Source organism: Oxyura jamaicensis, chromosome 4, assembly GCF_011077185.1.
Source record: "Oxyura jamaicensis isolate SHBP4307 breed ruddy duck chromosome 4, BPBGC_Ojam_1.0, whole genome shotgun sequence".
In the NCBI taxonomy this organism is placed as follows: domain Eukaryota; kingdom Metazoa; phylum Chordata; class Aves; order Anseriformes; family Anatidae; genus Oxyura; species Oxyura jamaicensis.
Window position 1 is genome coordinate 65,770,271 of NC_048896.1, and position 26,725 is coordinate 65,796,995.

The 26,725-nt window shown below is 39.1% G+C and overlaps 1 protein-coding gene across 1 annotated transcript in view; it reads left to right on the top strand.

The window, feature by feature from the left end:
- ANTXR2 (ANTXR cell adhesion molecule 2) overlaps positions 1-26,725 on the top strand; it is a 110,961-nt gene that overhangs the window by 23,679 nt on the left and 60,557 nt on the right. Inside the window, exons 8-10 of the mRNA XM_035323979.1 lie at positions 4,777-4,837; positions 5,918-6,013; positions 10,128-10,197. Of these exons, the coding sequence (XP_035179870.1) occupies positions 4,777-4,837; positions 5,918-6,013; positions 10,128-10,197 (227 nt within the window). The remainder of the gene's footprint in view (positions 1-4,776; positions 4,838-5,917; positions 6,014-10,127; positions 10,198-26,725) is intronic.

Here is a 26,725-nt window from a genome sequence, read left to right on the forward strand (position 1 = left end):
TGTGCCTACAGTTCCACGTGCAGTTTAGGAACATGATAGCTAGTACTCAGAACTGAGCAGACCAGCAGCTGATCTACAGGTGACCCTTTCAGAAGAGGAAGCTTTTTTTTTTTTTTTTTAAACCAAATTGAATCCCAGTTTACGTTCATGAGTTTACATCAAGGATGAATTTGCTTTTGAGTGCCCATTGGATAGTTCACAAACCTTTATTCTGATAACTTCAGATCTTGGAAGTATTCCAAAATGATTAACTTGCAATACTGAGAAATGCTATGGAACCTGTACAGGATCCATTCACTTAATGGCCATAAGATGTGATCTCACTAAAAGCCTCTGAGGCTCTTTTGCCTTCAGCTAACCCTCAAGCTGTGCAGGGTGGTGTTTGCTGCACTGAGCATAAGCTGCATTCATGCTGCCTGCTGTGGAGGTAGCTTTTGTAATAACTGTTTTTAGAAAGCACAGCCTAACTTTTTCTTTTAGTCAGATGCTTAGCTGCTGCAATATGGCAGTTATACAACAAACACTGCATGTGGAGGAGCTACAGAATAAGGTTTTCTCAGCAGTCTGTTTTTTGTTGTTGTTGAACAAGGGGACATCTGTGGCCTGAATTTCATGTCTCATTTTCCTTAAGTACAGGAGAGTGACCACCCTAAAGAGCAGCACCATTGCCCTCTTTTTCCAGCAGCCACACATGGTTCCTAACAAGCATTAAAATGACAAGCCTACAGCTATGATTTTGTTACAGTCCTCTCCATTTTGATGAGCCCCTGGGTATTCCCAGCTGTAATCAATTCTGTATAGCATGGTTCTGCCTCAGACTTGCAAGAACCCCTCTGTAGTTCTTTCCAGTTACTCCTTTCTGAAGCTGTAAGGAGGCAGGACACAGACAAACAAGTTTGAACTCTATTCTGCACTTTGTTTTGTGGGGAAATATTTGTTTCTGGGACAGCTAGCACTCAGGGAGGTATCTAGAAGGAGAGCCTTTGTAAGCTTTGGAGAACAAAGCCCTCTATTTGGTGTGGCGCTCTGGAAATGAAATGAATGACATCAACTCCAAATCTCTCCTCTGCCTCCCGCTAAACTAAGGCAGTTTACAGTCATATTTGAATTTATTGTACTTCAGCAGGGTGCTTAAGTATCCTATTCAAGGATGGCCTTATATAGTTATTATTACAACTTTTCCTGGGGGCAGTAAGTTTTTAAATAATGACTTTGCAATGCCAAATAATTCCCTCTGATCGTCCTGAACCAGAGAAGAGGAAGCATAGTACAGACTTTTGAAGAGTTCATTTCAATCTTGCTGATTTTGCAGTCCAGGTTTCCACAGCAAGATGGTTTAAAGTTAGTTTTGACATTTAATATGTAAGGGGGGGCTGTGAAATTATATAAATGCTTTGGTTTGTGTGTTGCCATTGTTTGAATGTGCTTCCATAGCATGCACAAAGGAGAAAGCTCCACTAAAAGCTGTTACTGTCAAGACTGACCTCATCCTCCTCTTTGGCTTCACAAGTGGCAAGAATACTACAGTTCAGCTGTGGGTTCTAACTCCCACACCCTCTGTGCATAAGCCCAGTGCTACTCCTTTTAAGTGCTTGGTAAGGCACCCTTGTCTAGAACAGGGGAGGTTAGACAGTCCTCATCTCTTTTGAGTACCCTTCATAAGCTTTTGAAAGATTATTCCAGAAGGCTACTCAAAAGGGTGAAACAGCAACAGTCCCAATCCATGGGTACAAAAGCACATTTAGTAATGGAACATGTATCTAAGGCAAAATGTGTACAATGCTTTCACATCCTTCCTCCTAAAGAGAAACTTCTTTATTGGAGTGCATTGTGCTAGCTTGGAAGGAACACCTTGCATGGAAAGAGTGAGAAATGAATATTAAAACAGATAGAAAAGTGTGAGCCAGAGAAAGAAGAGGGAAAAAGCCTCAAGATTCCATACATCCTTTTAAGATGATTAAGAACAAGTGTTGATTGCCATCTTTGGAAATATTTTCAGGTTCTCCATTGTGACAGCTAAATGTTAGTTACCTTACTTCTTTGAGCAAAGCCTTTCAAAATCATTACGCCTGTTAAAATGAGTAAGATTGGACCTTTTGCATGAAGGTTGTTTCTGATGTGCCTTTGAAAGTTGTTCTTCATCTTGTTAAAATTTTGCTTTGAGGGAGTGTTTGGAAGAACCCATAAAGTAGAGGCTGAGTGAAGAGCTATCCGTATACTCATAGGTTGAAGCCACCTGATTCAACTCTGTACATTTGATATTTGCTTCTTAAGGTTGCTTGATTGCTGGGAGAGATTCTCAGAGATAACAAAGCAGATTTCTATAGCAATATATATTTTTAATGAGTATGGACTATCAAGAGAAGTAGTGCTTCAAAGGGTAGTGAACTATTTGGAAAATAGAAAAATAAGCTTCAGTATCTTCAGAGCTTTCCTAGCGTAAGCTTGGTTTGCATGCAAATGACAGCATTAGGTCAAATACTCTTGCCAAGAAATTGAGGGTGTTTGGGGGAGCACAGCTTTCTCAAGCCATGCATAGAATGACAACAGTTTAAATGATGAAAAGCAGTGTCAGGGCAATTGTATATTTCTAAGAACAGTATTGAACAACTGATTTCCTGCTTTGTCACAAACAGTGCATCTACATGTAGAAATATTAATTACATGGTACCATGGGGGAAGAGTATCCTGAACTACTACAATTCCCTTTTGTTCATGAAATTTGATAATTAATTTAAAGCCATACTGTGTATCAGTTGCAGTTTTTTTTCTCCCCCACTGTTTACTCTAAATGCAAAGGGAGTTAAGCATGTCCAAATAAGTTATATTCCTGCTTTGTATTCCATCTGGAAACGGCATTAGAAAATTGCTATCAAATATGGTGAGGCTACAATACTACTTTCCACAGAAAGACAGATGATGACTGAATGTCTGTCATTGTTCCAGGTCCTCCTTACACTGGAACTCATAATGCAGCTGTAATTCACCAGTGAGCAAAGGGGGGAACAATATTAAGAACTCCTAAGTTTCTTCATGTGGATCTGGAGCTACTCTAATGCAAAAGAATCCCAGTGAATTCTATGGGCCTTGATACTGCCAAGCTAGATCAAGGGCTAAATCATTCATACTGAAACAAGTCCATGGTCTCATTGAGTTAAATAGGACTATTTATGGGACTCAGTCTACAGAGAAATAACAGGATATGTTTCTACAATAAAGGAATAAAATGCTTTATTCCTTCTTTATTTTGCACAAGAGGCTTCATTATTTTTCTACAAAAATAAACTAAGGATCAGTTCTCCCTCCACTGAAATAGCAATCAAAAAGCTAAGTCCTTTTTTGGAAGCAAGAGAAAGAGATCTTCAGCTATTATAAACTGCTTGACTTACACTGAACTTCAAGCTACATTCTTTCCAAAGATCTCTGTTGCTGTGTCTCATCCAAATGTATGTGCCTGCAAGGTCTCTTTTTAAATTTTTTAGATACAGCTTTGTGTTTATAAGTGGGCATTGAAAGCAGTACAAAAATAATTTGTGCACAACACTTTGTGGGGAGACAGGTGATAAGGAAAGTGTTAAATGAGACAGGCAGTTTTTTTTTTTTTTTTCCCCGTTGGAACCCTGCATGCTTTTTGGCTATGTGCAGTGACAAATATGTTATTGTTTCTACTGGGTCTCGGTACGTAGCAACAAAAATCACCAGCCAAGGGGAGAGTGAAAAAGGTAGCACTTAAAGGGACAAAAAGGAGCTGAGAGTAAGACAGGTACATTTACTGACAGGCCAGCTCCAGAACAGGCAGTTTTGGCAAATGGAAGTACAGAAGGGACGGTAATAGGATGGTATACTGTGCACATGATTTGATTTCATCTAGTACTACGCAAGAATGCCTGCTAAAAATAACATACTACAAACAAGCTATTTAAATACAATAGGAAAGTTAAAGAACTCTTAACCATTGGGTAAAAACACATTATTATGTGAGGGTAGAAAAAGACGAAGTTATGCATTTTCTTTTTTAAATCCTACAAGTTTCAAGCGACTTCTTCCCCTGAGTTAGCAGAAGTCTCCTATTACTTGCTTACAGAGGGGCAGACTTGGCTGAAACTAAGCCAAGTGTCCACAACCACCTTTTTTAGTACAAGTCATTCTAATTTGTCTAGTTCTTCCTTACATTCCATCCTCTTTATCTCTCAAGTTAGCTGTAGCAATATCATTTTTGTCCCAGCCCTCTGGAAGATTATTCCATGACTGGTTGGAGAAGCAAAGCAGGCTGGCTGATACAGCAGTAAAATAAAAATCCTCGTACAGCAGAATGCAGTTCAAGAAATCCATGCGTTCTTGCTCTGCTTTACATAGGGCAAGATGCCAGCACTTGGAATAACATGCACTTGGCTTGACCCACAGGTTATTGGAAGACTTTTGCCTGGGCTGGATTTTGGATCAAGCTCCTTGTGACTAACTTTTGGCTTAAACCTCAGGATTGAGTTCCATGGAAAATTAAGTCAGGGAACTGGACAGAAATTTCAAGGCCAGAAATTGTTTTGAAGAATATCCCAGGTTTAACATACTAATCCAAGTCTCATGAACTCTTCGTAGATTAGACTGTGCCAACATGCAGAAGTTTTACATGGTTCATGATAATGTCTTATAAAGTCAGGCACATGCAAATCCTATCCATAGCTGTGCATGTGCATCTTCTAGGTACAGGCATGTTTTAAAATATTCCTCACTGAAACAGCATTCTGAAACCCATTTCTGTTTCCTTATTTGTGACAGATACTGAAGCAATCATGCACTGAGATTTTATATTTGGAACCATCCAGTGTCTGCGTGGGAGGTAAGTTTTTAATCATTGTAGAATTATTATAGGACTGATATCCATATTTTATTCAAAGGAAAACCCTGCAGGTCATCTAGAAAACAAGCAACTCTACCTAAAAAATCCTCAGGGAATTCAAAGTAAATCAGATCCTTCTCTACTGAATCATTTTTCTCCTTGGGAGCTGTCTTCCAAGACCTGCTCTTATAATTTAGTTTGTGCATAAACTTTGAGACACTTAATCTACCATTGTGCCATTAGTCATGCTCTGCATTTACCCTTGTATTCAAAGCAATGATACATTTTGTGACACTCAAATTCTTACCTATGGTCACTGAGTCAGGTTCTGGAAATCCTGATAATTTAAGTCAAAATAAACACATGAGAATATTTCTAGTGCCCTGAATCTGTGAAGTATGATCAGTAAAGCATTTGACTGTTTTGATACAGCATGTGGTAACATTTATGTAGAAGACTTACACTAAATTGTAAGGGCTTATCTTCTTTCTAGTTCCACATTTCACACATATTTTGAAACCAAACAAAATAAAGTGGTTGCAACATCTCTGTATTTTGATGTCTTTTAAAAACATAAATCATCTCAATGAAATCAGTGGCCTTAGTAAACAAACTCTTTTCTCTCCTCCTCTGCAAACCACGCATAGTATGCATAGTATGGCCCTTACACAACTTCTGGAGAACTAGTTCTGAGAAGGAGAGACAGAAGAGAACATTTTAAGTGGACCTGATCAGAATCTGGAGCCTCTTCCTATGAGATGCCCAGACTCCTTATTTATCTAAATACTCCATGGGAAGCTTTCCTCATGTGCAACTGAGATGCAGGAAATTCACTTACACAGGTCCTGTTGCTAGTCAAAATCAAGTTCAGTTGATACTGATTCAGGAACAGTTCTTTTTATTTTTCCTGTAGTGACTTAACAGAAGAGTGAGCTACTAGGAGTCAAAGCAAGTGTTCTAGGTTGGAACCATTGCTATGCTGAGATTCATTTATTGCTAACTTGATTGAAATTCTCCCCTTCTAAGTTTAGTCCTTATTGCAGCATACTGAAGACAGGTGATTATTTTTTCCCTCTCCAGAGGAGTTCCAAGTTGTTCTTAGAGGAAGTGGCTTAACCCTTGGTGGAAGAACCGATGGCATTACTTGCACTTACCAAGTGAACGGAACTACCATCCGTAAGTACTGAGTTTGGGATCATCTGCCTTCATATTTCTTCATAAGTGTTTTTTCCCCCTCCCCATCATTGCCTCAGTTAATTCAAGTCTTAAGAGAAAGGTATGGATGAAAGAAAAATGGGAAAGCTTTGAGGATTAGTAAGAGAATGCAAGTTGGTTCACATCTCACACTGTGGTTTGAACTTGCCACAAATGACCATTAGCTGTAAACTGTGACCAGTGTTTGACCACATGACATAACACCATCCATGCATTTTGACATAGTTTATTTGTTTAGCTTTCCTTAGCAGCATTCTTCTCCAGCAGTTATGCTTAGTGCAGCCAGATCCCTATCTGGATAGAAACTACCTGACATGCAGAAAGGAATTCCTTTTCAAAGTGAACATGGTGTCTTCTAAAGGCACTTTGCCTGTAGCTTTGTGTTTCCCAGAGAAGTGATTCCTATTCAGTGTAGTTTAATTAGCATTCACCCTTGGTCAGATGTTGTAATCCTTAGTTCTTCCTCTGTCAAAATAGCGTCTTTTGGGAAATTCTTCTTAGCAGAGAGCTTCAGAAGTTAGAGGAACTCCAAAAACATAACACAAACTATTTGCTTATCTTATTAAGAATCTCAATGGACAATATCATCTTAGGCAAAATTTTCAGAAATTGGTTCTCTGTTGCTCAGTGCATTAACTTAACAACAGGGCAGAGGAAATGTCAGGCCAGGATCTGGATTAGTCCTAGTATGCTGCTCTGTTCCCTGAACTAGCAAAAGGGAGATAATGGTGAAAAAAATACCATTAACAGAGACCTCTGCCATTTTTGATATCCAGAAATGGAACAGCTAGTAGAATTGCATCCAATTCTTGCTCTGAAAAGTGTGTCTTAGAAGCAAGCCAGACTGGAAAAATGACAAAAAGTGGGCCTGTAGAAAAAAAAAACACAACTTTTTTCCCCTACCTAATGTCTGATTTTTGTATTAGCTTGTCGTGAATTCCTATCATATTCAACCTGTGTTTCCAGTATACTTTCTTCCAATTTCTCTCACCTGTTAAAGATCTTCTACAGCAGTTTGAAAGAATAAGAGAATAGCATGGTTCTGGATAAATGCAGCTTGTGTAAATATTGTTTCAATTTACCTTCTGTTTCAATTGAAATTGTCACCTTTGTTCCCCATATTAAGCTATAATTTATTTACACTTGCTTTACAGATTAACTTTATAGAACTAGAATTTAAAACATGACTGAATTAGTACAGTTGTATTTATTATCCTGCTGTACCTTTCTTACTTGGAGAAGTGGGTAAACAGGCCTAGTTCTAGGTGAAGAAAGTTAATTTCACACTAGTTAGGGTCAATAGGGGAGATCAGTAACGTGACTAAGATAGTGACAACTTCAATTTACATTTAGGTGTCTGGTTTGCAAGTCAGAAGTTCCCCAGTTCTATTCCAGGTTTGCTTCTGACTTTACTATAAGCATTTCCCCTCTTTACAACCCCAGTCCATCTATCTGGGCAATGAAAATAATAGCACATACTTTCTTCACAAGTGTTTTGAGGCTCACAGACATATGGTTAAGTTCATAGTGGTATTTGTGTGTTCAAGATCTTTAGGAGTCCCCTAAGGTATGGCTGGAGATAGGGACCTACACGATGCAAGAGAGAAGGATGCAGTTATTTTTCACAAGTATCAAAAATGTAAGCCTCCCCTGTCCTGCTAGTAGTTGCTGCTATTGTAACAACAGTTTTGGAATTAATTAGTAGCATTGCTACCATACAGCAAACAGGCTTACAGTACTTAATGATTGCTAGGTTGTAGTGCTACTCAAATCAGGGCCTGTGGTGTCAAAACCAGCCTCTAGCTCCTGGATTTTGATCTGCTGCACATTCAGAGTGGGCTGTGAATGCACCGTGGAGCAATCATCAGAAGCTGGCATGGATGGGCAAAAGCCAAGAGAACGCACACACCGTAAGAAAGGACTGAAAAAAGTACATTTCTTGCATTTACCAGAAAGGAGGCATGGTCAAAACTGATGATTTTTTGTAATAGTAAATAGTAACCTTGGCTTTCTAAATCAACTGAGAAGAAAGTAAGAGGCAACAGGCTTAAAATTCTGCAGCAGCTCTAGCTTAGTTATTAGGACAATTCTGTCTGTAAACATTTCTCAGGTCTGGAGTAGGTTACCTAGAAAGCCTTTTAAAAGCTTAGATGCCACTGAAAAATGCATGAACCACATTGCCTTCTTTAAATGACCTTTAAAAGTGTTTTCTGACTTTGATGTCTGATTCCCTGATCATGTAGTCATTTAAAGCTGTACAGAGTGTGTGCGTCTGCTTTGAGATGGCAGAAATAGCTACACTTGGACAGGATGAAGCCCCCAAATACTTGCTAGCATCTGATGTGAGAATTTCCAAGTAGATCTCTGGGCTGCTTTTCCTTTTCTTGGCTTCAGTAAAGGGTGCGCTAAAGCACACAAAGGGAAGGAAATGGCATAGTGATGTATTATTATATGTTGCAGCATAAAAACACAATCTGCTGCATGGGGTCTTGCCAAAGGCCTGCTGCAACCCACCAAGCTTCTTGTCTTCAGCAATGGACAACAGCAAATGTTTACCGAACAGGACAGGGAGGTAATAAGGAAGTTTGATGCCATCCTTCTTCTGATACGCAAGCTGTCTCCGCAGCTCTGTGCTGGCCTGCAAGCAGTTTCCTCTTGAGAGAGACTAAATGAGAAGGGTTGGAAGGGCTCTGAGCTCTAGTGCAAGGAAGGAGGTGCTTCCAAGAAAAGGAAAATTGTTCCAATGTTGTATTCTCCTGTACAGAAAAACCAGTGTGCTCTCAGCAGAGCCCTCACCATGAGCCTGTAATGGAGGACACTGTGACAGTTCCCCTTACTGATAGCCTGGGCGCCTCTTTGAGACCAGCCTCAGAGCCAACCTTTTTTTTTTTTTTTTGTCAGTTCTTCAGGTTTTGAAAGATACATTTGGCATGTTTCTCTTTCTGCATTTATAAAGAACCATTACCAAATGCTGGAAAGGAAACCTGCCAAATGTAGCTGTGGAATAGAGAAATAATCTATGAAACATACCATTAAGACAAAAACATATGGCAATGTGCTAATCCCTCTTCCCCACCTCACAACTAGCCTCAAATCTAGGCCAAGCAGTCAGTGCAGATTATAGCACATGAGAAAAGCTCATTTATGCTAACAGCTCCTCCTTCAGCTGCCCCTGAACTACTTGCATGTCTGCCTTCTCCTTGAGTGCAGGACCAAGTCATGTCCAAGTTTATCTCACAGATCATTCATCTCCCCTCCCTTCCAAATCAGGAACTAGTCTGTGCTTGCAGGAGCAGCTCCAGTACAGAAATTAACGTTTTCTTCTATGGGGAAGTTGGGAGGACAACATGTGGACATGAACAGAGTTTTTCCCAGTTTACCAAAGAAACAAGATAAAAGAGCTCCCTTCAGCAAATACAGTATCCACTGTGTACAGGGTTTTTGTTTGACCCCTTGGTCACTTTCTGGATGCCCTCCAAGCTTACTGCTGTCTTCTGCAACCCAGTTACAGGGTGGAACTTTATTTCTCCTCTGCTTTTCACAGCTACAGAAAAGGAGTGTTCTGCTGGGCACTCTGCTCTGCAAAGAAACGTTTATGACCTTTGCAAGCACTGAGACACCAAAAAGCATGAGAAACACTTGAGAAAACACTCCAGTCTCAACTGATAGGATTTGAGTTAATGACTGTTCTGTGTTGAGCTCACTCAGAAACCAACACACACCTTTCAAATATAAGGAAAGCCTAAATGATGTTCTCCTCAAAAAAAAAAAAAAAAGGCCTTGATTCTAAGGAAACATTTCCCTGCAAGAACATTATCTGACATACATTAAGTAAGCAATATGGCAGATTTAAAGGTAACTCTGGGTTTGTATATGCCCTTCACAAAGTACAAGTTTTTTTTTTTTAAAAAAAGCAGCTTTCTTCCTAACTTGGGCTTGCCTTGCTTGCAAGTTCCAGACAATCCATCGCATTTTACAGTATGCTGGGTACTAGTTTGGACTTCATAGCACCATTACATATCACCATCTCAATTAAACAGTACAGTATATTCATCTCATGTGATTTGTTTTGCAGATGAAAAACCCAAAAAGGTGGAATCAGAGTTTTTGCTGTGCCCTGCACCAATCCTATACAGAAGTGGCCAGTAAGTACTTGAAACAAACGTCATCCTATGTTTTGCTAGCATTGGACCCATTATTGCTGATGTTAATCATGGGGGCTTTAGCTAGAGGCAGTCTTTTTATGGGGGACTGTGTGGTTTTGTGTATTTTTTTCATTCTTGTGTTATTTCCCTGGTGTATTTGCCAGCTTTAGAATGGGCTTTAAATAGTCATCTGTGACCAAAGCAATTTGGACAGTGCCTTAAAAATGAATATTCAGCCAGTGTATTCAACACTGAAAAGGTCTGGCTTGTCATAAGTTTTATGCAGATTAGCTGCTTTATCAGGGCATAATACGCTCTCTTCTGGATCATCTTTGGGCTCATTGTTAAACAGATTACATTATCACTGACACTTACAAGCTATTATTAAAATTATGTGTCAAGATGTGTACCACTGCTCAACATGTAATGATAAAATGAGGCACTAATTTAACAATGGCAGCAATCTCATAACAGCACTGTGGCTAAACTGCAGTTCCAGCCTTATTCTAAGTGTCACTGGCCATGGCTGCAGATTACTCCTGTCCCTTGGAGAACTAATTCTTCCCTCCTCCTCTCAAATTCCGACATGCCCAAGGCTTTTAGAACCACTTCAGCTTGTTCAGATTTATGAGATAGCAGCATGAAATAAAAAATTCCCTAAGCTAATCACAAGTGAAAAAACTGCATGTCAGATCTTGGCCCTGTGGGAGGGAGGATGCTGTTTACTTTCTCAGTTTTGCAAGTAGGTCTTCTCAAGTAATTATCTGGGATGAGGTTTTAATATTTTTAAGCTTTGCTACAGCTTTGCATTGTCAATTTTTGTGAGTTCTCAGTCATTTAAGAACTAAACATATTGCTTAGATTTTGAGTAATTTGTTTTCTGAATTAAGCAATAATCAACAACCTCAGTTGCTGCAAGACTGATAGCAAAACCCCAAATGCACATCTGTTTTGTGCATTAAATGGCAACTGGGAGGAGAAAAGTTGGGAAGCAGCAGAAGGGAAAGCTTCAGTGAATAACCCCAGTGGAAGAAAGCAGGGTGAAGCACTGTGGAGGAGCTGCACTGTAGTCTCCATGCAGCAGCTAAACCTCATCTCTGGGGGGTGAGTACTGTTTTAGAGCAATGCAGGAAATCAGCATGGAGGGAAGTTACATGGGAGAGCAGAGAAGGGGGATGAGTTTTTCATTCCCTTATGTTTTCCTGATACTGAAGTTACCTTTAACACAGCTATACAAAATGTTGATCTCAACCTTAGTGCTAACAAACTCCTGTAGCACAATTTGCTATTACATTACACTGTGCAGTTACACTGGTTTGGATGGAGCTGGGCTGCAAGCTGTCATGTGCCTGTTGTACAACAAACAGCTGTAGCTAACTGCTGTCTTAGCTAAAAGAAATCAGCACCATGTGCAGCTGTGAGACCTAATTTTATTATGAGGAAGATATAAATCAGTCATGTTAAGAACACCTCCTCTCCATGTTAAATATTTCATGGGAGTTACATGACCTTACAACAGCAGATTAGGCCCCAAGTACTGAACACCCCAAAACCTGAAGCTTTAAGTGAAACCATTTTGTAAAATGAAAGCATAGCACAGTCTGAGAGCCTGTAAACATTCTGTCCTGCCAAATGGATGTGAAACACATGGCATATTTATCTGTATAGATTAAAGCACCATAGAAGTTACTTGAACAGGCTGCCTTTTCCTTGTTCTATGACATGTTACTGAAATGGACAACCCATAATGTAACCAGTCTAGATGAAGCACCTATTTACAGCATGTTTGTTCTCAGCACTGTTTATAAGAACACATGAACACCACACATGAAGTTGTGCAGCTTCACAGAAAACCATTTTTCAAAACTTGCTATGTAAAACAGTTCCACAATCCTATTTTGAAGTAGTTACAGCTTTGGCCCAGAAATAAACAATTTGCTGTGCAGAAGAGTGACAGCTATGAAAGATATGTACATACTTGAACTCTTGACTTTCCATTGGCACAGCTCAGACTATTGCTGGATAACTCCCAGTAATTCCTCATGTAGTGGAGCTAATATTAGTTGCTAATGTAGCAACAACCGGTCTGCTCATTTTCTAGTGCTCTTTTTAGCGGAGTTAAATACAAAACAAGCAAAGTGAGCTTTGTGATTCTTAAACCTGCAGCTTTGTTTCTGTGTAAACAGGAAAGACTCACATAAAGGGTTTAATTATATTTGTCATTTGAGACACTTAGAGTGATTGATTTGCAGTTTTCAAATGCAGAACAATAAAAGCCTGTGTGGAATAGGTAAGGTCCCTGGACTGGTGCCATTGTATATTTATACTTGGTTTCCAGCTGCTGGCTGTGTTTAGTTAGGAGCCTCCAAAATACCATCTGTAGATTAATAACTAGGCTTTATTTTCAAACCATTTTCATAGTACTATGGAAGAGATTGATGTGGTAACTTTACATTGTTACAACATGACTGTACTATTTATGCTACTTAAAATACCTTCTTGACATGCCACTTCCAAGGTGCAAAATTACATTGTTCTCCTACAAAATCATCTCTTCTACAAGACCCTCGACTAGTTGGCAGACAATAATTACTTGTGAGTTCTACATGAGCAACTTATGCATTATACAAAATTGAAATGTTAAAACATTACAGAGTGAAGAAACGTCTTGTACACTATGGGATGACAAAAACCCAAGAAAGGTTAATTGCTTTGCTTCATATAGTGAGAAATATCTTAGATACTGTGAGGGCAACTGTAATACTAAAACCAAACCAGTGTGCAAAAAGGATTCATTTGCATGCACTGACAACTGAAGAGCACTATATTTTGAGGGTCCTGCAGAATAATTGAGAAAATGAGTTCCTCTTTACAGCTAAGGCTGGACTTCGCTGTCCTGCCACAGCTGCAAGGGAATCAAACTAGATCAGAGCATTTATTCTATAAAAATTACTTTAGAGGTTTCTTTAGTCACTGTACTTCAGAAAGTAAAGAGTCCTTATTTCTCTGTAGCAACGGTACACAAAAAAACTTGAGAAAAATACGTTCTTACACTACCACGGCTTTTGTTCTAATCATTTCACTCCAAGTTCTTGGAGTTCACACTCTGAAAATATATTTGTAGACTTAACTCCAGTAACTGACAGCTTCTATTTCTCTCAACCACTTGTAAAGCCCCCTCTGGCTTCAGGGCAAAGACTACCTGGACAAGATAATTCTAATTCCTAAACATTTACAAATCCTTCTTTCTTTTTCTTGGTGCAACAATATGAGTATTTAAACTACCACAACACATTTCAGTGAAACATTTTGTACTATATATTTACATATCTACCTGTTAACTACCTCAATTTTTTCCTGAAACTAGTTTCTTGTTGGTGTATTACGTTATGAGATTTTGGATTAGGTGGCTCTTACTGCTAAAATCCAGTCTAATATTTTCATGCAGACAGTCACATAAACAATGCAAAATTTAGGCTTGGTCTCTGCTAGGAAGAAACATCTTCAAAATGAACCAACAGGCTGAGAAATAATCATTGTTCCTAAAATAGCTTGGAGAAGTTCAGAAGAGTTTTTCTAAATGCACATGCACTGTTGCTGACCAGCTTCATGCATCCTTGCACTTGAATGCATACAAAGTATTTGCTTTAAGATTAGCTGACAAAAGCAAAGTGAACATTTACCTGACTGACAAGATACATAATCTTCTTGTACCTTGAAACATACTAAATCTGTTTGAACTCATGTACAAAAAGTTTACCTGTTTCAAAGACCCCAGCAGAGGAGCTGACATTGGGTCAAAAGGGATCATTGCTTTCATTTAACTATCACACCACCTCCCTCCATCTCTGAATTGACTGACTTGTTAACACATTTCCAGTGAAGGAGCACTTGACCATATAATTTGAGGTGGACAGTACATTTGCTTTTGGGCTTGTAAACTTAAGGAATAACAAACAAAAAGAACTAACCCAAACAAACCTGAGTGCAAGTGAGACCATGCTGAGAGCTGCCTTGAATTTGTGATGAAATCACATGCAGAGAAGGACTGCCTGCATTACTAGGCAGGAACAACCTTACTTGCCCTCTGTTCAAATCATGTTGGCTTCAGTTTGCCTATATCCTTTCCTACATCCTGTCCAACATGAGCAGCTGATGGTGCTTAAGGAGAGAGGACTGAACTTGAGTTATTTTTGTGGTAGGAATAAGAAAATACTGTGCTCGTGTCCCACAGTTCTTCACTGCTTCCAGGTTCAAATTATTTGACTGAAGTTCAGTCTCCAATGTGCAGTTCACTTCATGCAAAGCATACAAGTGTGCATGAGAGAATCTGTTAAAGATCATCAGTTTGTTTTTTACATATTGCTAGTAGTAAAAGCTCCTGGAAAAAAGCACAAGTTGACAAGTTTTGCAGTAACTTTTAATGTACTTCCTATCCAGACTTGCAGTAAGGAGTCACAGAGGGAAAATAGAACTTAATTGAGCAAGTCTTATGAGAGTCTGAAGGTAATTGCAGAATCATATAGCTCAGACTCTCACAACTGTAAGAAAACATAAGAAATTTTGTCCTAGAACAAAAACACAGGGGAAAAGGATCTCTAGGACTGAGGACATAGATTTGTTTCTGAGCTGCAAATACCACCTTGAAACATGCTTTCAGCTGGCTGTTAACCAGACTTCTCACAGGAGGAGGCTGTGTCATTCCAGCCTTTGTTCCTCCTGTTGAAGAACAGCTGCTTGGCTCGTTCTGCACTCCCCTGTCAGTGGGATGGCAGCTCAGCAGGAGCAGCACATAGTGGTTTCTACACTGGTATTTCTCAGGTCTTTAGATTTTAATCTTCTTTGGTTTATCACTCCTTCACTTTTGATCCTGTCTTTGCAATTCAGATGCTTTCCTTAACCTTGAAGAATAAAACATGAGGGAACAGTCTCATTACAAAGTACTTTCAGCCTTTTCACTAATAGGTTTCATGACCTAGCTTAGGTACTTACTACATCTGTCTTTTCTTTGCAAGTTTCAACTTCTCTGTAGACAAGACAACTGACTTGTTTTCCTGTTTCACTTTTAGAGAAATCGATTCTTTTCTGCTGCAGGAATTGCTATGATGTCCAGTAATGCTATCTGGACATTAGTACTTGACAGTTCACATTACCTGCCCTCAGCCTATCTTCATTTGAGCTACTGCTTAAACAAGCTCCGTTTTTCTCTCTTTTGGTAGCCTGTGACAGTCTGAATGCAGATAAGTTTTTTTCTTCTTGCTGCCCCAAATTTCAGTGGTATAATTTTCATCTGAGCTACAGATTTAAGGCAGAATGAGCTGCTTCACTTGTTGCTGTCAATCACATGCAGGGCTGAGGACAATGGGAATTAACCACAAGCTTGAAGTTGGATATGACTTTGAGAACCTCTCTCAATAGGGCCTTAAGGAAGCCAAAGTTGTATTCTCAAAGAGCTTGTAGCCCTGTGCAAACAGAGGAGTACACTTCCAAACCCAGGGCACTTCTTCCTAGGAGTTTGTGGCAAATTCACATAAAAAAAGTTCAAAGTGAAACAAATACCACAGGGGGCTGTTTAAAAATTAATTGCAGTTTACAGGAAGTTGCTGCTCAGTGCTTTAGGGGCCTTGATTATTATTTATGGTAGCTATGTAGGAGAGAACTGAAACTAGCTGGAAGCCTAGAAGCTCATGCCCAAGCTGTCACTGATGCTCTTGCCTTCCTTCTCTGCCTCCATGGGAAACAACCTCTCAATTCTAAGACAAACACTTGCTTCATGTTTACTTCAGGTGCTTTGAGTTAAAGATGTTTCCATTAAAGTAGGAAATTGCTATTTTGAGCCTTATTTTCCAGTTTAAAAGGATCATTTTAATTAATTCCAGCACCAGATTTAAGAGGAAGAGCATGGAACCACAAAAGCAAAACAGACACAGGAGATGAATGGACTGTGGTGCTCCATCCTGTAAATTACCTCATTTGGTTTTTAGACAGCTGCTCTCATCTGAGAGCAGCTGAAAGGTGTTCTCTGAAATGGCTGTCATGGCAGGCTGCTAACAAAGGATCCCAACTATTTCTCCCCCTCAGAGCATGTTATGTCTTCACTCCATCCACTGCTTCTTGGGGCATGAACCTGAGAGCCATCACCTTAAAAATTGCTTTAAATTTTTATCCCTTGGGAAATGAGCATTTACATGGGCCAGATGTTTTGAAGCTCATTACACAGGCAGAATGCCATGCAGGTGCCTGCATCTTTGGGGATATGTATAATACATGCAAAAGCACTGAAGCCATCCTTTTGCAAGTTTGACTTGACTGTACTTAGAAAAACTTTTTACACTTAATTTCCTTTTCTGCTGTGACACCTGTAGGTGCTAAACAACATCCACTTGCTTTGTTCCACATGCTAGTACATTTGCAATATTAAGAAGCAGTATTTTCCACCTAGTTAAATCAATTACCTAAAGCATTGCATTTGATGCAGTGATCAAATACCATAAATTTGTATTTTTACTGCAGCTCCCCTATAGGATGTCTACTTCCCCCCTTTTTTCTGTGGTCTACAAGGGCTCTAAAGTAGTATAGCAATGTTCAAGTGATGCTGCGTAAGATGACTGATGTTTAGTATGTTTGCCTAATTAACTCCTGGCTAATAATTCTAACCCATTAAGTAGCTAGTTAGTATTTGTTTCAAATAAACACATCTGGTCCTGCAATGAGTGAAGGTTCTGCCTGTGCATGGGTGACAGATGTGATGGTAGCTTCCCCAGTGCTCCCTTTTAAATAATTAACAGCACACTGGTGAAGTAGCTTTAGACAGACAGCCTCAAAGCCAGCTGCATAGTCTCAGAGCTGGATCTATGGACATGTGCCTCATCTCATTAGTCCGCTCCATCTATTACACTCCCTCTTCTTTAGTATTTCAAAAAGCTACGTGTAGCTCTAAGAAACATCCCTTTAAATAACTTTGGACTCTTGGCTTCTGTTTTGAAAGGCAGCAGAAGAAATAATGTGTCAGGCCACCCAAGGGGCAAACAGCATTGAATTCACAAGCCTTGCAGATTGATCTCTTACCAAACAAAGGGCATTCAAAACAGTCCTGCCCTGGTGTTTCATTACTTGGAGGTGCTGGGCTAGGTTTGGAAACAACCTTCTTTTGAGGGAAACATCATCTTGTGTAGCTGACTCCTTTATGCCATCAATAGCATCCTAGGCTGGAACAGCTGGTAGTTCTTACCAATCTCCAAAGTAACAAAAGCTATTATTAGTTACATGCAGAGGGATCATTCCTCCCAACTCAGCTGTCATTTTATTTTGTTTTTCTTAGATTTTTTCTTGTGGTGGTAGGGTTTTAAAGTCACCCCCCCTAACACACACAGGGGGAGAAATTAATAAATTAAACTGCGGTATATTTAGCAAAAGACTAATTTGCACAAAAATTAGTTCTTAAAAGTGAGACTCAAGTTCTTGCTTACCAAAGAGCAAGGTAAGATTTATTCCTAGTTCTAAGGGTCCATGAACCCTGCTCATTCTGTGTGGCTATGTCATCATGGTTAGCATGCAGCTGTCATTAGTTGTAGAGATACAGGCTCAGTTTGTGACCTTTGTTTTGTAAGGCATCAACAATAGCACAGCTGCCCCTGCATAGCTGAGATCTCAAACCTGCAATTTGGCAAGAAGAACAGAACAAATTGGATAAATATACATAAACACATTGTGAAGGAAGGGAAAACAGAACAGAATGAACCAGAGCATCATCCTACAACTTGTTTGATAGGGATGATTTAAGTAGGCATATGGTATAGTTAAATGTGCTTTCAAAAACATTGGCCTGATTCTTCAAGCAAATATGAAATAAATATCTAAATTGAACGAGAGCTGATACAGTATCATTACTTCTCTCAAAGGAGGCATATGAATGCCTTTGGAAACGTGTGCAAGTGGGGGCTGGGCGTGAACGATACACAGATTTACATTCCCACACAAAAGTATCATTAACTTATTGTTAAGATTACACCACTGTACTTCCCTCTAACACCACAATCATTAAAAAACATGCAATGAGCTAATATTTAGACCTAATCCAGCACCCATTTTAAATCTTACTAGTTTACTCTTGGCCTAACAAAGCACCGCAGCCACTGTAATACCTCCCAGACACACAATTTGCATCCATCAGCCACACTGCCCACAGTGCAGATACTCAAGAACCAGGAACCACTGCTGTGCTCATCCTACACAGCAACCTTTAAGCACTGTTTTATTTAGTAACTAGATAACAATCGTAAGTTAAAATTAGCCTTTGTCTTTCAGCATTCCTTTTACCAGATGGAAAGAAAATACTAAGTAGGTAATATATCCAGGACTTCTTAGCTTATTACAAAAGACATCTAAGCATATATTTAAAAGATGCTCTTCACAAGTTAGACCAGGTATTGCTCTAAATCAGGTGCACACAGAACTTCACTTGGTCAATTTCAGTGCATTTCCAGACTACATAGATAATCCTACGAAGTTACATATTTCCTTCAGGAAAGCTCATAATTTTGCTAAGTTCATTAGTTTGAACAGAATGTTAATTTGTTTGCCTTAAAGAGCATTGATAGAAGTTGTGTGAAACTTAGCAAAGAACCAGATGAAAGTAGTAATTACTGTCCTTCTCTGCAGCTATAGCTGCAAATTACTATTTAAAGGCATAGTTATGACTTATACTACCCCTTGTCTGAAAAATGCAAAATTCTGGAAACATGTAGGTACAGAATACAAGTGTTAAAGAATGTAAATTAGATGCAAATTCACAGTTTTGACTTAGGTATTTTTTAGAGTCATTTAAGAGGTAGGTGAATATTCTATTTTGTTTTTGTCTATTTGTCTATTTTGTTGACCATCATCTGTTCCCTCTCAAATTAAATTACATGTTTACCTTCTTTATGGGATACTGTTAACTAAATAGAATCATCATAGTCTTTGTAACATAGTAGGGGATTAGTTTGGCCACAAAACAAAATGAGTCATTAATGTAAGTGCTGGCTGATGAGTACTTAGCCATTCACAGGTGAGGTAGGCTCAAGCATGGGTTTAAGGACCTATCTTGGAAGTCTTGGCCCCAGCCTGGAAGCTCTATTACAAGGATATATTACTTTAATAACCCTACATCTGAAGAAAGGGGAGTGATTAAAATTAAGATTAAATAAGACTTCTCAATTATCAGGTAGCCAATAGACAATGATACTTCACATTCAAGATAATACCACTCCTCTGTATACAAAAGCACAGGCGCACTAAAGCCACAAGCCCTTCTCTCAGTAACTGGTTGCATAGCTGTACCTTAGGAAGAACGTGATGAAGGAGTCTGCAGTTCCAAAAAGAAGCACCAGCCAGCAGGATAATCACAAGGCTTTATTTGGCTTGCTAGTTTCTGGAATCCTTGTTGTCTTCCTTAAGCACAGTAGCTGAGTAGTTCTTAAAGACCAGAGAGGTAACAACAGGCAACACTAAAGGGGAAGTGAACTATGCTTGCTTCCTTTTAACTTTCCTGCATCCCTCATGTGACTTCATTGTGCTCCCTAATTGGTAGGGTGCCATCTCTAAATTAATCAGGTTTTTGTCACCTGTGTTCATTTCAGAGTATCTGTGCTCAGGTGATCAGAATTCTTCTTCAGCACAGATCTTTTCATGGCTAATCAAGCCCAGTGATTTGATATTAACATTATCTGTCAATGTAAGTAGCTCGACTTCCAATGTATCACTGATTACTCACATGGTGCAATCACCCCCCCCTAACACACACACACCAAAAAAAAAACAACAAACTGCTAGAGAAATGCATTTAGGTAGTCAGGTAGGAGAAAAACAGAAGTACAGCTACGTTAGGCCTAATGTCTGGTATAAATATTAACTTCTGAAAATATTTTAGAAATACATTTAGTTTGACACAATTAGATTATAATTGGAACTATTCACAGATGGAAACATCCTCAATGAATTGTATAGGCTAACTGCCTCCTAAGACATATGGATCTGATGTTAAGATCAGTAGTAATTTCTAATGCAGTCCTTCACGTTCCTCAATAGGGCACACAGTGTTCCCAGAGCATTAAGAAAGAGTGCGTGAGCAGAACTAAGTGCTTAATATTATGCAGTGGACATAGTATCCTGAGCTGAATTAATAGACTAATTTAACATAATAATGACATTTCATACCCTGTTACTGCAGGTTCCCATGATTCCATGAGATCACAACTAATGCATTGCTGGCTTCCAGCTCTTTCAGATTCACAAGCACTTCCCAGCAGTGAAATACTTAAGTACCTCTGGACTTCCATCCCATGGAAAGCCAAACCCAAGTAGAGAGGATACTGAGCACTGTGCTGAGAAAGCTAAGTAGTCCTGGGGTGGTAAGAGGGGATCCTAAGACAGTTGTAGCTTGATTTAATTTCAGTGCTAAGCTACACGAAGAAAGAAGTAGGAAATAAACATGAGTTTGTACTAATTTTTACCAAAAAAACACACACACACGAAAAACCAATACTCTAAATTTGCATACAGTAGAGATCTTGATAGTCTCAGGAAAAAAAAAAAAAAAAAAAAGTATTCATTTTGTTATGCCTGTGTAGCTCGTGGGAGAAAAACAATTGTGTGTATGTGTGTATCATAACTGCAGATTATTAACTGTCTCCGCTAAAATTCTCAGTGATTAAAGAGTTTCCTATGCTTCCTAGGCATAATGACCCTTGGCACAGGGGAAATGCATGAAACATTTGGCAAGCAAAGTTTGTAACTGTGCTCCAAGGGAACTTACTGTGTCCATATGCAGCTGGGGCTTTTGATCTAGGAAGAGGACCAAAACCGGAAGCGTGGGATTGACATACCTTCCTGTCTGGCTTTGCGTTGCCTCCTCCCACTGCAGGGATGTGGCCCTAGACTCAGTGTCAGATCTGTAGTCCTGGAGTGTTTGTCAGTCAATGACAGGTGAAAGGACCTTCTGCGCTTTGGTTGGTGGGAATGCATGCCTAAGTACTAGTTGGATCCCAGCAAATAATGGCGGCATGATAGAGGCTACTTCACCTGGCACAAAAATATTCAATCCACCTGCTGAGATGAGGTCAGGATTGTTTGGCAATGGAGCTTTCCCTTCAAACTAAAACACAACATTGCACCAAATGAAGACATGTTTGGTCCTCTCTGGAAAGTGGTGAAGGGTTAAAAACCTGTATGTGCTATAGTCAGTCACAGTGGGTTCCAGTTTCCCCATCCTTTGGATGACCAAAATAAAGCACGGTCACCTTAGCACCCCTTCGTCTTGTCAAAATGTTGTGCAGGGGATGAGAAATTACATAGGGGTAAAGTGATGGGTGTACAAAAAAACAATAGTTGAAGCAGTCGTTCCACCAAACCTTTCTCCTGCCACTGGTACTGATTTTCCAGTGTCTGATTTCTGTATATGTACATATATATAGATACGTATAGATGCATTTATACACACACATGCACTCTTACTATTGGTGTACCAACATCAACTGTGTAATAAAACTACATGTGATTCATGGAAGTAGTTGTTTTAATGGAATGCATGGCTAAATACTACTTAATACCCTTTCAAATACATAGATCTATTTTTTTCCTTCCAACTATGTACAGCATTTTAGCTATTTTAATGCTGGCACTTGATTCTAAAATACCTTTAGTCACCATAATTTTAATAACTTTTTGAGCAGTTGCCAGTTTAATTTTCAGTGCGTGAAAATTGGAGGTAAATTATTTATTACTTCCAGCAAATGTCTTTCACAATTTTATTTAATTTTTTCATCTTTTTTAATGGGTCATAAAATGGCAATCTTTTATTGGATGCTCATAAAATAAGGAGCAAATGAATACTTTGCAAATAGGTTACTGTGGATTGAAATGTCAGTTGTATTTCACAGGGTATGAAAGTCTTTAGACCAGAGCTGTAGTGACATATGGCAATGGGCCATGTTCCTCTTCTGTAACAATAAAACAGCAGTGGACATAAAGAAAAAAATGGCAATTGTTGGGACTTCTCAAGTTACATTTTTTTGATAAATTATATATTAGAATGGTCAGTGGTCCGTGGCTAATGCAGTTTAAACTTGCAAGAATCTTTTGGTTAACTTTGGTCATAAATAAGAGTATTTTTAAAAGTTCTGTCACCCTATTTTCAGTATTGATTCTCATCCACAAAGTGACACTCACCTGTAAAAAAATACAGCAAAATCCCTTCCACACTCAGGAAGGGCTATGAACTGTAAATAAAAACACATTTTTTTTCACTGTAATGAAATAGGCTTAAAAAATGGACCACTGGCAAATTGCATGTTAAACCTGTGTTACATAAAAAACAAATGAGTCTGTGAATAGGTGTGCTAATTACGCATGCTTATAAACTCAAGTTTGCCATCTTTTTGACTGCACATCACTCAAGTGCTGTGTCAGAAGTAGTCCCAAAATACAAAGGAGAACCTGGGCTAAAAGCTGGACTTGGGCACTGCTGGCTGTTGGAGGAACAGTGTGAAGGCCTGCACTTGCTTTTCCCTGATGGCGTGTTCCAGCCACCGTGCTTCTCAAGGTAGACACGCAGAAGCTGGCCAACTCCTCCTGCTTCTGGCTGCCAGGCCGTGGTGTTTGTGCGTGGTGTTAGAACATCTGATGGTTATCCTCAGGGCCTGCTTCCCCTTGCCATGTGCACAAAACTAAACCCACACCATAAACCACGAACACAGCAGAGGTGAGTTTTTAGCGAGGCACTGGAGAATGTCTTTTGGGGTTGCCACAGCAACATCAACATTTACACTTCCTGATTCTTTGTGGGTTTTATTGGGGGTTGACCTGAGGAGATACTCTGTTTTGCAGCAGCTTTCATAGCAGAGTTCAGCATTTGTTTTGTGTTCTGGGATACTAAAAAAACAGTATCATTCTAGTCTTCCCTTGCAAAAATAAAGTTGTGTCTAAAGGTTAGTTTTACTGCAGGAAAAAATGTGCCCTTGTGTGTGCTGCTGGGTGTGATCAGATTCACAGTGAGGTGAGCACAGCGAAGACTTGAACATGGGTCTCAAGCCAGCACAGCATTTCTGCTCTTCCATTGTCTCACTCTGTACAGACATCAGTGGGAGGAGAGATGAATTTTCCTCAAGTATTTGGAAAGCAGTCAGTATACTGTGGCTATAGTCATATAACTCACATACATAGTAGCAGATCTGGCCATACACTTACAAAACCATGCATTACTACCTGTGAAGACATTTTTGAACTATTTCTGATCATTTTTACTAGGCAGACTGAAAGTATGGTCTTACAACCAGCTGACCAAAATCTGTGCTGCTCCTTCCCTTGTGAATTAAGCCTATTATAAGAAACCACTTCAGTCTCTTAACATTTTAAACTGTGTTGCTCCTGCCTACAGAAAAAAAAAAAAAAAAAAAAAGGCTCAATTGAGGTCCAAAGATTTAGAAATGTTAATTGCTGACAGAGGCTGGTTCAGCTCTTAGCTGTCCTGAGGTTTACGGGACATCACTGAAGGAATGCAATACTCAAACAACACTGATAATTGGAAGTGAAGGCACCCCCAAACCATAATCACTTCCAAATGGCATTTTATTTTCAGAATAGTTGCGGTTTATGCAGAGTGCTAAGCTAAAAGCCTTGCGTACATGGACAGTTAATAGTTAACTAAAATAGATGTATTTGTGCATAGGGCTTTCCCTTGGACATTTGCAAATGAGTGGATAGAAGAAACAGGGTGCTCATCTTATTGAGCTCCAAATTTGAAGGGGTATTGTTTATAGGAAGCAGAAGTACACACAGCCCACCGAACAGGTGGATGCTAAAGAAATGAATAAAATGCTTTCCTTATACCCTACAGACATGACAATTTCAGGACAGAAGTGATTTTGTATGTTGACAAGTTCATCCTTTTGAAGATGAGATAATTATCTGTATGAATTCACTCTGTAGCTTCTAGAACTGAATGAGTATGATCAACTCCTCTGAAAATCTCCAATGGCTTATCCCTGCAGCTGTGTATCAAAATGGAAGTTGATACAGAAACTGGTTGTTCCTACTGCATTGTATCTGTGTTGATAGCTGATGTGTTCAGTGAGCCTGCTGCTTGGGATATCTGTCAGAACATCTGACAGCTAAAGGTTGGGGGGATGCGAAGCCTGACAGCAGCGATGCGGCACCGGAGACTCGAAACCTGCTCTTAGTGCAGTCAGTGGGAGTTATAGCTTTGGGCCCAGTTCTCATTTAGATGTGCATGCTATCAGTGCCCTTTTCTGGGGCCTCTTGTATTGCTGGAATGGTGTAAAGATGCAAAACTGTGCCTGAGGATAAGTTCTTCAGGTCCCACTGATAGCAGAGTTCAGTCCTGGAGAGGGTGATAGTGGCACATCATAAAAATATGGGTAAACTCCCCATTTTTTTTGTGCTACTTTTGAGGCTCAGTTTCCAGCTCAGACACTCAAACAGGTACCATTTATGTGTCATTTACTTGGTGTGTGCATCTTACTTTTCAACCACTTAGGTTTGGGACTAGTAGGAGCATGGTGAGCAGAGCAACAAAGTACCAGAGGGTAAAAAACATTGTGAAAAGATATTAGAAAATATTCCTGGCTGAGAGCACAAGTTGGTCAGGAGAAAGGATATTGCCAAGCAGCAAAGGAAGTTGATTAGATAGCATAAGAAAATCCATATGAAACTGAGCATTCATGTACATTTATTTATTTGTTTTTAAATGAAATGGGGAAAAAGCTAGCATCTAAAAGCAGTTTGGAAATTCGACCCCAGTAGCTGGCAGTAACTGTGGTCAGATGTTCCTGGCCAAATCTAGAAGTTCTTCACTAGTGCACAGTCACAGTTATTTTTGATCTCAGTGGAGTTTTGCCCAGTGAAAGACTAGAGAAATGGTTCCAAACAACAATAAAAGAGCTGAGGAAAAGCTAAAATGTGTTTAGACACAGTTATAATAATATGGGAAATAATGAAAATGCACAAGGTACGTAGGCATTTAGATTTGTAGAATTTAAGAACATCATATGGTATTTTAAAAATCAAAATTCCTTGGTGTACTGCAGAAGGGTTCTTACTGTGCTACCAGGATTTGAACCAAGCAATATAATCCCAATTTAGGCATCAGTCACTGGGAAGGCACCCACCATTATACAGGAAAGTTCAGAAAAAATATAAAGGCTGAATAGGCTTTATGGTCAGGAAACACAACCACAATAAATGTCTTTTCTTGGGTGTAACCAACTCCAAAATTTGGTGTGGAGCCTGTGGCGTGTTACTCTAACTCATGCTTTAAAAACACAAGGCTGGGGTGGGAGGTGGGGGGAATTAAACATTTAAGAGAACAATCTTTCCTGATTGGATTTGAACATAACTGAAAAGTTGCCATCCAAAAGTATTTCTGTGTGCTGTGATTTCTTCTGGATTTAATGACTGAATACAGTTCTCAGTTACCTAGTTAATGCCGTGGTGTGATCAGGGTGCAAAAGGATGTGACCCAGTGATGCTGAAAAGAGTCATGTTAACTTTACTGGGCTGTAGGTCAGTGCCTTGGGCAAAAAAAATGCTGCATGCGCCGTGCTTGTCATCTGCAAATCTCAACAAAGTTGAAGGGTTTAAACTTAATTTTCTTCAGGGACACCTGTAAGGATTTAGGATGTGTTTCAGCAGCACATCATAAACTTAAGTCCTTCTCTGTTCAACGAAAGCATGGAATGAAATCCTCTTGCACTTAAGTCCAGAGGATTGTTTGGCCAGTCAAACCCAAGCAGAGTTGTCATGCTCAAGTTTCTCACAGCATTTCTCATTGCAGTGGCAAAGTGAGAAATTGAAAATAAAAAGATAATAAAAAGCACAGCATTTTAAAAATTCATCCCTAACTAAAGTTTTTCACAGTTTGCTTTATTTAGTTAGTTGGAAGGGAATTTAATTAATTTTTTATTTTATCTGTTCTGGTTCATTTACTCCCATAGTAATTAGAAGTAAATTAGAGTTATTCTTTCTGTTAGATCAATTATTCATAACTTAGACCATTTAAAAATTAGTTTAGTGGAAGCAACTTACTTCGTTTTTACTAAAACTGAAAAAGAAATTAGCCAAATTAGTTAAAATAGCTTTGAACTCCATATTGACTAAAGCATTTGTGCCAGAATAAAAATTCAAGACATATAAGAAGAATGGTATAAATGATTAATCATTTTAGTTCATGGATATCTATATTTTTATTTAATTACATCTATGCATAGTATAAACTGTCTGAATCTTGGGAATCCAAGCCAGAGAAGCTGAAGAGTCTTCTTCTGTTTAACATTCACCATGTGTTGTTTTCTTCTAGGGTTAATTTGTAAAATGTAAACCACATACTATTTGTATGCAGTGTTTATGTACTATTTATAGAAAGTCTTGACCATTTATAATTATCCGACATTTTTATCCATAATGTCTGCATATGACTAAAGAAATGTTTATGGAATAGATGAAACAATGTTATTTTTACAGTTGATCTGCAACT